This window comes from Nansenia antarctica, assembly GCF_963989245.1.
Source record: "Nansenia antarctica genome assembly, chromosome: 3".
In the NCBI taxonomy this organism is placed as follows: domain Eukaryota; kingdom Metazoa; phylum Chordata; class Actinopteri; order Argentiniformes; family Microstomatidae; genus Nansenia; species Nansenia antarctica.
Genome location: NC_137688.1, coordinates 14,660,214 through 14,672,600, shown reverse-complemented (window position 1 = coordinate 14,672,600; position 12,387 = coordinate 14,660,214). Strand labels below are relative to the sequence as shown.

Genomic DNA, 12,387 nt, shown 5'->3' with positions numbered 1-12,387 from the left:
ACGCTGTGTGCAGAGCCCTTAACGATCTTGTAACTTCGCAAACAATAGCAGCATTTAAAATGTTTTTTAAAAAAGTTTAGTTTATGTTCAACTGGAAAAGGTAGTGAGCACAGAATTTCGTGTTTTGAATCTGCTAAAATTGCCTTTTAAAAAAGCCTGGAGCAGGAGAGAAGAGTGGAGCAGCAGAGAAAAGAGTAGCAGGAGAGAAGGGTGGAGGAGAGAAGAGTGGAGCAGCAGAGAAGAGTGGAGCAGCAGAGAAGCAGGGAGACAAAGGAAAACACAGACTCTCAGGCTGGGACCCTAAATGGGCAGAGAACAGGAAGTTCCCATGGCTGTACAACAGTGACCGTGGTGAGTATACTATTTACACCATATCATGTAAATAGTTGGTGTAAATAGTATACAAAATAGCTTTTGCTATTTACAGCAAAAGCCAAAACTCAGCCGAGTTTTGGCTGAAATTACGTCGTTGTTTTGAGCGCGCGTGCGCGTTTCATGCGCGTGCACGCGAAAAAATCGCGCGCGCGCGGTCAGCACTACCCGCCACCATGGTAAAAATTCCTGGAGGAAACACTGAGATGTCTTATGGTATTAGGACTGAGAAATGATGGAACACTCTGTGCTGGCTCTGTCAAGGCAGCTAACCAAGATGTGGACGTGTATGGGAGACCTAGAGTAAGCATCTGTTTGGTTAGCAACGAGAAAGGAAAGAGTTGTCAAACTGACTCTCCATACTGTTCGACATCTGGGGAGATAAGTATTCTTTATAAGCTTTCTATGGCATTTCTTTGAAAACAGACATAATTCACCAAGCATCGTCACCCATGTTCAACGTGCACCTGTCACTGGGAACTTGAACTTCCAAAGGGATTAAAACAAACAACACACCAACACGAAAGTAAGAGAGAACATCTCCAGATAAAAGTTTTAATTAAGAAACTTGTGTGTTTCTATTTGCGGTCCATCGGTTCCCTGTTGACAGTAACAGGTGCGGACTGTGTGCTCAGGTGAATCTGTTCCCCGGAGAGGAGAGTGTTTCACAGAGACGACACACAGTTAGCAAAGAAACAAACACCTCCATCATCAATCAGTCTGATAGACACTTCAGAGATTTTGCCACGCATACTTTATATTAAATTATGGCTTAAGTGTTTACTGTTGGGTAGTATAAATAGCATATTATTCGACCACAGTCTTCAGTTTAAGGCCGACAAACGTCTACGAAATAAGCTTTTGCTCACAGGAGTGGGGAGGCGTGCCCCTCTCTATCCATTCAGATGAAACGGGGCCCCCTTTTTTTTCATGTGAGCGCTAATTTTAGAATTTAAATTATCTTTTTTTTTTTTGCTCCCCTGACACATTAATACAGAAATATATACAATAGCAACAATAGTAATATGAGCCTCATGTAAAGTGGACATGTCACTATCTAACTTCATATGATTATGGACTACCTTTAGTACTTCATCAGTTAGGTCCAGGGCGAGGCATGGACGGGACTGTGGAGGTGGAGACACAAAGAAAGATGAGCTCATTGTGAACCAAATTTCCCCTTACGATGTTATTTTTCCGGCAAATGGACCGTCGCCTCTGCCTAAAGCCATGCGGTATATCCCCTCCGCTTGCAGGCCGCCTCACAGCATCTGTCATCATTCCCCGTTATTAGGAGAGGCTTTCTCTGCCTGCAATGCATCCTGGGATATCTATGCCTACCATTATGGGCTGCCAAAGCCTCAGGTATAAAGATATATACGAAATCAATCAACACCAAAGACGAAAGATATTCTGATTCAACTAAATCACCCTGTCGGAACACACTGTGCTAAACTGGATTTTATACTATTTACCTGTATGTTCGATTCACCTTTGAGATTTATTTGTACCAGCAAACATCAATTTACTATTTGGAGATTCTCACCTGCCAGCCAGCACTCCAATTCTGCCATTCCACCTGACTCCGTTCCACAAACCGATATCAAAACAATTTGAAGAGTCTAGCAACAGATGCGTGTCGTCTTGACAACGCTAACTATGAATAGACACTATGTCTCTAGCTTTTTAAAACAAAATGTTTCAAATGCTTTTTCTTTTCTTTTTTTTAAAACAGGTGACGTGGTTAGAATCGATTGAGTGCCATGTCTCCTATTGTGAAGCCTCTGGCTTTCCTGTACTCTCCTTTCTCTTTTCTATCATTCTCTCTCGTGGGTCATGACAGGGCCCTTTATTCTCAGTCCAAACAAGTAACAAGGCCACTGTGATTACAGACTTCGATCTCCTTCAATCCCAGGCTTTTCAAATCATCCGAGAGGTCATTCTTTAAACACAGAGTTTAACCCCAAAATGATGCCCTTCGATTGTGACTGTCTTGACATTTCAAGTTCAAACCCAAAAAAAATGACTTTTCACTCGGTATGAAAGGTTCGGCTTTAAAAGTAGGTTTCACAATAACGGTTTAAACTTTTTGGATTTGTGTTAACATTTTGGGGGCCGGTTTCACAGACAAGGCTTAAGCCTAATCCTAGACTAAAAAGAAATCTTCAATGGAGATTTTACATTGAAAGTGTAAAATTTAGTCCAGGACTAAGCTTAAACATGGTGTATTACTTTTAAGGCAAGAGGGGATTAAATCTCCAGTAAATCTTCTCTGATGTGTCCTGGCTCTTACAACCACACCTAAGCCTAATGCAGTATCACAGTTTGTATGAAATGCAGCAGACAAACTGCTAATCCCTCAGGATTGAGCCGGAACATTTAATCTGGGCTCCCTGGAGCGATATTGCGTTCTAGCACTTAACCGTTAAACACTTAAGCACTTCAGTGCAGCAAAACAACACATTTGGTACATTATCACTTTGTTCACAATACAGAATGCACAAGGTGTTTACGTTGGAAAATCACATTGGTAAATGGTTATTACAGAGTAATTGCATATATGAACCACTTGTGTATCGCCACAAGGCGCCATTGAGTGGTTTCTAAATGTATTGAATTCTCTGACGTACACTAAGTACCAGACAGCACCCATTCTTATCACCACATTAGGCTATAACACACACAAGGGTTTGCTATATTGTAGATTGAGCATGGATGTGCCGCGGGCAAGGGCACAAGGACCAGCCGACTGCCAACGATCATCACTAACCACTGTATAATCAACTATAATACATATATATATAATAAACACTATTTTTTAAACACTATTGGAGGCAGCAAAAATCTGGTGCAACTGAAACATCCTCACAAACTTGCCGTTGCTACAGTCCAGTATGCACAGTACAGAAACATCATCAAACCCGGCCTGCACTAAGACCCAGAGGGGAGGGGCCCTTCCAGCCGTAGGAGCCCTTGAAAACTTAATGATCCACAGGTCCACAGCCCTGCTGCCGGTGACAACGCAGGAGGACACACCACAGCCAGCGTGTCATGTGGGGGGTGGGGTGGGGAGGGGGGTACGCGGTGGGGAGGGAGAAGAGTGGGGAGGGGGGGGGGGTGGCGGCTGCAGGTCGCTGCGTGCTGCGTTCGCACCTCGCAGTCATTAAAACAGCCATAATGATCGGGTGTATGTGGGTGGGGGGGGATTCTGAGAAGACCTTACTGTGTGGTAAACAGCCTGATGTCACACTGTGTGCTCTCACTGGGGTTTAGAAGCACGGGGACCTCATTAAGGTAGAAGGTCCCAGGGGGAGAGCGTGTTATTCCATACACCACACAGGGGAGCCGGGGGGGGGGGGGGGGGGTTGGCTAGGCAGCCATGCTGCAAAGGCCACTGGGAGACAAGGCTATGCAGTTGGTTGGTTAGTTAGTTGGTTGGTTGGTCGGTCTTTGAAGTAAGACATGACACGTTGGAGAATGTGTTCTCTGGTGATTAAAGCAAAATGTGGATCTTTTTTTCTGTCTTTTCCTTTTTTTTTAAGCGTGTGTGTGGTCGATGACTGCTACACATACCAGGGACTCGTGCTTCAGAATAAAAGCGGTGTGTGTAGCAGAAATCATTCTCATAAAGTAGTGGAAAGAAAGCGGTAGAGTATTGCTCAGGGACCTTTGAAGGCTAGTCTGCTTGGTGCACTGGTGACCACTCATACGTGAAGCAGATCAGAAGAATCTTGATTGGTTTAGAAAATAAACATATGGATACAAATAACAGGCTGTGACTATTGGACACGCCTGGCTGTATGTAAATAGCTGTGTGGCTTGGGCTTTTTTGTGACTGTTCTTCTACCTATACGTTGTGTTATAACTTACAGTGTAAGGTTTAAAAATGTACTACTTTTGTGACATAATATAGAGATTTCAGTTCTTCGCCTCTGCGAACCCACAGACCTGACGACAGTTATGATTGAAAGGTGAATGTTAATTGCTTCCTACGCGTACGTACATAGTTACATACTGTACAGAAACTGCTATTGTATCTCTGAGGTACACACTGTACAGAAACTGCTATTGTGTGTCTCAGGTACATACTATAGAACCGTAGCTGTATTGTACTTGAAGGAGGGGTTTACCATGAGAAACTGTATTAACAGTGCAACACGTATGGCAACCAAACAGCACTCAAGGTGTTGCGTCTTAATCTTCCTTTAGACGCTATGCAGGTGCATGCTGAATACGTGTGACTAAACAACCCTATATAATACATTTGTTTTATTTTAATTAAAGACTGTATGTTTGGAGCAAAGGTGTTACAGCATGTGTTTGTGTGGTTTTCAGATTGGCTCGTTGTAATGCATGGAACGGAATGAGGAATGGTATCAAACACGTGTTCCATGCGTTACAATGAGCCCGTCCTCTGATTTCTACCTCCACCAGTCTCCCCTGCGAGTAACACACATCTGTACAGTACACAGCTCCAGTCCCCTGAGGATGTGGCCATTTAGAGGACTGTGGCTCTGCAGCGGCACGACTGAAATTGAAAAACCTTTCTGAATTGAGTTTTGAGTGCAGGCATTTTCAGCAGCCATTCAGAGTACTTCTATCTCGGGTTCATCTTAAATCTGACTTCTCAGGCAATCTAGGGGAATCAAATCAAATGGTATTCATCACATACATCGCATACAGCTGTGATTGATATAGTGAAATCCTTCAACAGTCAAGAACAATCAACAAATCGACAATACAATATATTATAGTAATAATAAGACAGTGACAGTAGTTGTGCGTAAGGGTGTAGTGTAAGTAGCAGCAGTAATGACTGTAATAATAACAATAGTAGTACAATATCAAGTGCATGTGGCAGCAACAATTTACAGTAATAGTGAAATGGTACAATGACTGAAGCAGCAATAATAAGGAATACGATACAACTCTCTATTCAATATCCACAAAAACAGAAATTAAAGACTTAAGCCCAATGCACACAGCGTGCGATTTCTGTTGCACGTCAACATTCCATTTTGAAGTTTGAATGGAAGTCTATGAGAAAATCGCATCCCAATGCACACGGCCCCGATTTTAATCGCACGGCGAAAATTCGATTCCATTCATGACAACAATGGAATGTTGTCGTGCAACAGAAATCGCACGCTGTGTGCATTGGGCTTTAAATATTCAAACAATAAAGTCAATTCTGTTATTGAACACTATGGCTCCAGGGGTCCGATGTCATTGGCTGTCACATGTAAAAAATAAAAAAAGGAAAGAAAACACAGGAAATATAATCATCCTGATAATAAATCAGTATCCGCTGTAGCACAGACCCCCTTGGTGGTGGTAATTAGCCTGCCGGGACCCTGGCATTAATTGCCTATAGGCTGGTGAGGTTGCGTCTGCTCTGCTTCCACCCGCACTAAAAGCACTGCTGTGACTGGAAAACCTTTTATGCGCTACTTAATTTCCAATCAGATCCAATCCAGCTTTGGTTGCTGTGCAGCAGAGTGAAGGTGGATGGGGGGCGGGGGGCGGGGGTAGGGGGGTGACAGGAGATAGGAGGGGGTGAGGGAGGGGGGAAGGAAGGAGGGGGGAGAAAGGGGGTTATACGTTATCCATGGGCCTAATGAGAACCTTCAGTCAACCCACGGCTCTCATTCTTTATCCTGTCGTCTCTCTGAGAGATAAGAGCCAGAGAGGCCGGTGCAGAGCTAGCCTGTCCCTCTCCTCACGCACCGATTATTAAACCAGGGTGGCCAACTCTGAAGACACAGGCCTTTCTCTCTGGTCCCCCCCATTCGGCGTCAATTCAAAAACAATCATGGCTGGGGTTGAACTGCTAGTCATGCTAAGCTTAAGCTGGATCCGACTGATTGTCTGTCTATCAAGTTAATCTAGCAACTAGCAACTACGCTAAGTTGTTTTGGAGCCCGGCTGGGATGGGTGTGGATGTCTTCTGTGACGGAGTCCTGTCTTCTGTGTCGGAGTGTGACATCCGTAAGAGGTTAGGACAGGATTTAGTGTGTGTATGACTGTTAGTGTGTGATGAAGTCTGTCATGCGCTGTTAAAACAGACCGGTGGGCAATGTGCAGTGTATGTGTGTGTTCCCCCTGCAGCAACACAACAAGGTAGAAACACACAAAAAGCCTGGGAAATTAGACAAAAAGGAAGATTATTCACCAGATATCCAACTCCAACTTTTTTGTTTGGAGGGAAACAAGGTGAGGTTAGGTTATTTAAGCGGTAGTGGTGGCCTCACCCAGGGCATGTTATCAGAAGGTCATGAATCAAATCCCACCTGGGAACACTACCACGAGTATGCCGTTGAGTAAGGCACCAAATAAGGTATATTCAATTTAGCTCTAAGTTACTCCAGGGAGACTGTCCCTGTAATCTCGAATTGTACGTCGACTTGGATAAAAGCATCTGCTAAATGTTTAAAATGTAAAACTGTCATTTCATTGCCACATGGCCTGAGGAGAGGTGGTGTACAGCTTGAATGCTCTGAGTCATGGTCACGGCATCACGTGAGGCCAGAGGTAGCACAACAGAACGCATTTAAAAAACACATTTAGAGTGATATTGAAAAGATGGAAAATGATGATTAGGCTAATGGAAAAAAAGGTGTTTATGCACCTTCATGCTACTGTACATGTAGCACCAGTGAACCAGTAAAATCTGTTTCTGGACAAGTACTGTAGACACCAAGGGATGATTGTATACGCTATTTAGGGCACATTTCATTCTACCACTAATAACCCCGCAATCATAACTAGCCGTAATTACTGCTGGATTCTGCTCTAAGCTCTCCTCGCATTCGCCTCAAGTATCCGCCTCCCCCCATCCACACACCCAACCCCACCCCATCCATATACGATTTACACTGTTACATTTTGTATTCACTGAAATGAAACACACCCTCTGTAAGCATTTAACACAAAGACCTGTGCCAGCGCTAATGTGGTTAAAAGACAGATGTGGTAAACATTAGCCCTAGCCTTTCAGGGGGAAGATGGATGGACCTGCAGTAAGTGGGTAGGAAGTGTAGTAAATACTGTTGAAAAGTCTCGTGAGAGGAAAAACAAAAGCTCTCAGAGCGGGTCATGAATATTTGAAGTCACCTTCTCCAGAGAAAGGGTTCTAATTGCACAAACAGGTTTCCTGAGTGCCACATTTGACACCCTCTTCCAATGGGGACATTGATTACAGATCAATCAAGGTAAAAACATTTTAGCTGAAGCTGAAGCTGTCTGCCGTGGGTTAGACCAGGAAAGGGAAGGTTGAAAAGAAGAAAGGAGAGAGAGAGGAAAAGGAGAGAAACAATTTACAGCGGAACAGGTTTTTTGTTTTTTTCCTTCTCCTTTTTGTCTCTTGTTGATGTGATATTGAACAGGGGAGGCTAGAGGCTGGATCAGGGGAGGCTGCTGGAGGGACAGTAAAGAGTTGGAGGACAGGATTTCCTCCTTCCCGTCCGTGCGGAATTCAATGAACCCGTCCTCCGGTTTCTACCTCCACCAGCCTCCCCTTGTATTGATTGAGCCCCTGTTGGTCAAATATCACTCTGCCGCTGGGCATTGATTGGGGGTCTGAATGCGGAAGGTTGACGAGAGCTGGACCAGCCAGGACCCCAGCTGATTAGGCCGTCCAGACATCTGGGGAGACATCATTGATCCAGACGACCAGATTGGTCTGATTGGGAGGAACCACAGGGTCTGATTGGTGGCCTATGCTGGTGCACGCAGAGTGGATCGCCTCAGACTCATAATTTGCGACAGAGAGATGAGAGGTGAGACGTGAGACGTGGGAAGGATGTGAATCAGTCAAGCGAATATGTGACTTATATATATATATATGTGACTTATATGAATACGTGTTACACTTGTGAAATCGTGTGTCTGATTTATCATATTGCAATCGTGTCAGCTCAGAACGGATCGTCTGAACATTTGGGGAAACATTTGCGTTTGATTCCTTGGATTTGTCGTACTCCGAGGAATGATGAGGAGCTTGTTAAGAGAGGATTTCAAATGACAGTTCTGTGATGGGAGAATTTGTTTTTGGCGAGAAAGACTTGTCTCATGTGTGTGATTATGTTTAGTTTTATTCCAATTCCATCAACTCGGAACTGTTTGTTTGAACTGAAGGAAATGGGATACATTTGAGTGTGATCCAACACTGTGTTAACGTGTTTGATACCAATTCTCACACAATTCCATGCATTACAACACGGTTGTCCTCACCATCCTCCGGGTGTGCATCTTAGCCTACATCAGGTTACGCTGACTGCTCCTAACACCATACTGTGTTTACACACAATTGCCACTTTTAAGACTCCTTCTCCAGAGAAGTCATGTTCTTATTTGGAAGACAATGTAATTGGTGTTCTTCTTACAACCAGTGCCTGAGAGACAGCCCAGGCGTGGTGCTCCACTGACACACACCTGCGTGTGATACAGTGTGCAAACAAGCGCTCGCATCACAATGAGACATTACAGAGCTGCTGAGAAGATACGAAGCGCTGGCAACACTTTACAGGAGTTTACCTGTGTCAGGGTGTATGAATGAATGTGCAATAACACTATGTGCAATATGACAACCCTAGTCGTCTATCTGTACAGTATAGTATAGTGGATAGTGTACATAGCCTTTATTTATGTAAACCAGCTCCTTCCCTTCTTGTGTTTTTTTTTGTTTTTTTTCCCTTTCCTAGCACCAGGGGAGCCACCCCTCCTAAATGTTGTTGTTTGGTACCTGTACTATAACAATGACAATAAAGACCATTCATTCATTCATTCATTCATTCATTCATTCATTCATTCATTTATAAGTAGTTTACTGACAATGTGGTGTATGGCTTTATAAGTAGTTTACTGACAATGTGGTGTATGGGCTTATAAGTAGTTTACCCACGATGTGGTATATGGCTTTATAATGGGTATGATCCATTTAGAAAGCATAATAGACTAAACACATCTGATATTATTTGAGGACATTGTGCCGTAGTCGAGTGCAGAGAGCTGGCATGTAAATACAGTACATTGTCATTCCTGCTTCATGAATGCATTCATCAGGCCATAGCATTAGCACCCAATCTCCCCTCACAGCCGCTACATTGTGAAGGTGACTCAAATTAAATTTAGGGGAGGCTGGTGGAGGCAGAAACCAGAGTACAGGCTCATTGGAATGCATGGACGGGAATCTGGAATGGCATCAAAAACATTTGTTTGATACCATTCCTCATTCAATACCATGCATTACAATGAGCGCGTCCTCCGATTTATGCCTCCTCCTGCTTTAAACACACGCCACACACAACAGCTGTCACTGCATATTGGTCAGCAGCCATTTTGAGCAGCTGTGAGTTTGGCAGACATGGGAGTTGTAGTCTTACCTTTGTAGAAGCACTCCTCGCTGTGCATGATGGTGATCCTCTGGCCTCCCAGGCACGAGGCCCGGTGGAGCTCACAGTGGTTCTGGTACAGCTTCCCGTCAGACCCACACACGGGTTTATAGTGCGGTTTACAGCGCTCCAGGCAGGTACACTCCCCCTGGCCGCTCTCGTGGTTGACCACACAGTGACGACCCAGGCCGCAGTACTTGTGCTCACACGGGCCGGGAAATCCACCAGAATGGCCCAGGAATCCTGCATGGAGCGAAAATGTAAACAAGCTTTAACGTCAGAACACGATGAGCTCTAAATCGGATTACTGCGTCGTCCGTGCTGTATATATAGCGAGAGGTCAGACCAATGTCGTGTTTCACGGTGACTGTCTGAATGAATTCCATAAGGGGACGCGTGACGATTTAAAGGTTACCTCCTCTCTGACTGCTCTGTAGGTGACTGACTAGCCACGTTTGTACAAAAGCACCAGCTATTTTTCCTTGATGGAAAGGTTACAGAGGGGACTGCTCTACTGTTTATTTTCTCCCTCTATATTATTTTGTGTGTTTTTCAAAGGAGAGTGAGTTACAGTGAGGGCCCCGTGTCAGCATGGAGCTGCAGTAAGTACTGCTGACAGGCCAAGCAGCTACCCGCTGCGGTAACCTCTGAACCATGTCAAACGTATTGGCTCTCTAATGGCAGGTTGCTCACTCTCGGTAGCCTTCCCCACCCCGACCGTTGGCCTTTTCAGGTGGGCTTCCTGGGGACAGACAACATAGCTGGCAAAGGATGAACGCACACAGACACTGAGGAAGCTTGTGACGCTGGTCGCTGAGGTAAGATACTGAACTGTGAAGTTACCATAATGAACTATAGTGTAGGCAAGGCACGTTTATTTATATAGCACATTTCATACAACAGAGGCAATTAAAAGTGCTTTACATAGAGCTTTACATAGAGCATGAACAAATACAACAGGAGGAGGAAAAACAACAACATAAAACATAACTGCTGCAGAAAATCAAGGTGTTTAGCCAACAGTCTAGTGTTACATATATTTAGAGTTTAGGCCTGTTTGAATACTTCAGGGAGTTCCAGGAGCACACAGCGTGACTGAAAGCTGCTTCACCGTGTTTTGTTTTCACTCTTGGAATGTTTAGCAGGTTGGTCTCAGCTGACCTTAGGGGCCTTGCTGGAATATAGGGTGAGAGGAGGTCTGATATGTATTTTGGTCCAAGACCATTTTGTGATTTATATGCAAATAGGAGTACTTTGAATGTTATTCTCTGAGAGACTGGTAGCCAGTGTAGATCTCAAGATTGGTGTAATGTGTTAAAATGGATTTGTTTTTGTTAGGACCCTAACAGCAACATTTTGGATGAGCTGCAATTTGCGAACAGCCCCTTTAGATAGGCCATGCCGGTCAACCCTCCTATTTTTCTCCCGTATTTTACCTTTCTTTCCCGCTGTGCTCCCGTTTAAATATTTTCCCGTAAATCTCCTGTATTTTTAACCTATTATAATTAACTGTGTTAATTTAACACATTTCTGGAGTATGTTAAGATGTGGCACTTGTTAGACGTTGGCGCATGCGCACAATCACAATATTTTCAGAGTTGACTTGTCTCCTCTCGTTTCTTGGGCTGCGTTCGTAATTTTGCTCTGAGCGCGCCGGAACGCACACTAAGTGCAATGTCATAAAGAGACCAAGTAATTGGACAAGAGGCATTCCATGATGATCAGATTTCCAGAGCGTATTTACAAACGCAGCCTCGATTATCTCCGTTTTGAAATGATCTCTGGTAGCATTGCGCCGCTCTTTTCCCATTGACACCATTCAAGTAATGTATAAATATATATATTTTTTGTGTTTTCATGTATATAATGCAGCGATGTTCAAAGTATTTTACTTTCAACCAGGTATCTGATTCTGACCACCTGTAGTCACTTACTTAATGTAGGAACTAGTTAACCCAATTCTTGTTGCACTGAAGCAGGTGGTTGATTGACTGTGTATAGCCTTGTCTAAATGTAAGGGGTCTCCTATGGTTGCCTAGTGGTGATTTTAGGATTGACTGTGTATAGCCTTGTCTAAATCGTGAGCTTAGAATTATAAGGTTCTATCTCCGTTTAGGGTAGTTCAGAGATATTGAGCGTCAACGTTTTTACATTCCATTATGTTTTGTGAGACAGAACCTTTGTATTTTATCGAAAATGTCAACATATTAAAAATAACACCACACAGGCATTAATAAACACCTAATGGATCAGATTATGTAAAAAAACTCAATTTGGACAAAAATGGAGATAGAACCTTATAATTCTAACGTCACAAAATGTAAGGGGTATCCTATGGTTGCCTAGTGGTGATGTTAGGATTTAGTTATTGAGTTTATACTGTATTGAACTGTGAAAATACCATAATGAACTATAGTATATCGTATTGAACTGTGAACTTCGACCTAAAGTAGGGGGCAATATTTCAGATAGGATGACTCACCCAGCATCTCAAACACATATTGTTAGACTGTTATTATTTGTGTATATTGTGCATTGTATTTGTTATTGTTTTTATTTCATCCTTGTATTTCACTGCACTGTGGAGAGATATGATAAATAAGCTTTTCTCTGTTTTGATGAA

The 12,387-nt window shown here is 43.5% G+C and overlaps 1 protein-coding gene across 1 annotated transcript in view; it reads right to left on the bottom strand.

Annotated features, from left to right (window-relative positions):
• fstl5 (follistatin-like 5) overlaps positions 1 to 12,387 on the bottom strand; it is a gene marked incomplete at both ends in the record, with an annotated part of 134,528 nt that overhangs the window by 92,659 nt on the left and 29,482 nt on the right. Inside the window, one exon of the mRNA XM_080526953.1 lies at positions 9,756 to 10,007. Coding sequence (XP_080383079.1) covers positions 9,756 to 10,007 — 252 coding nt within the window. The remainder of the gene's footprint in view (positions 1 to 9,755; positions 10,008 to 12,387) is intronic.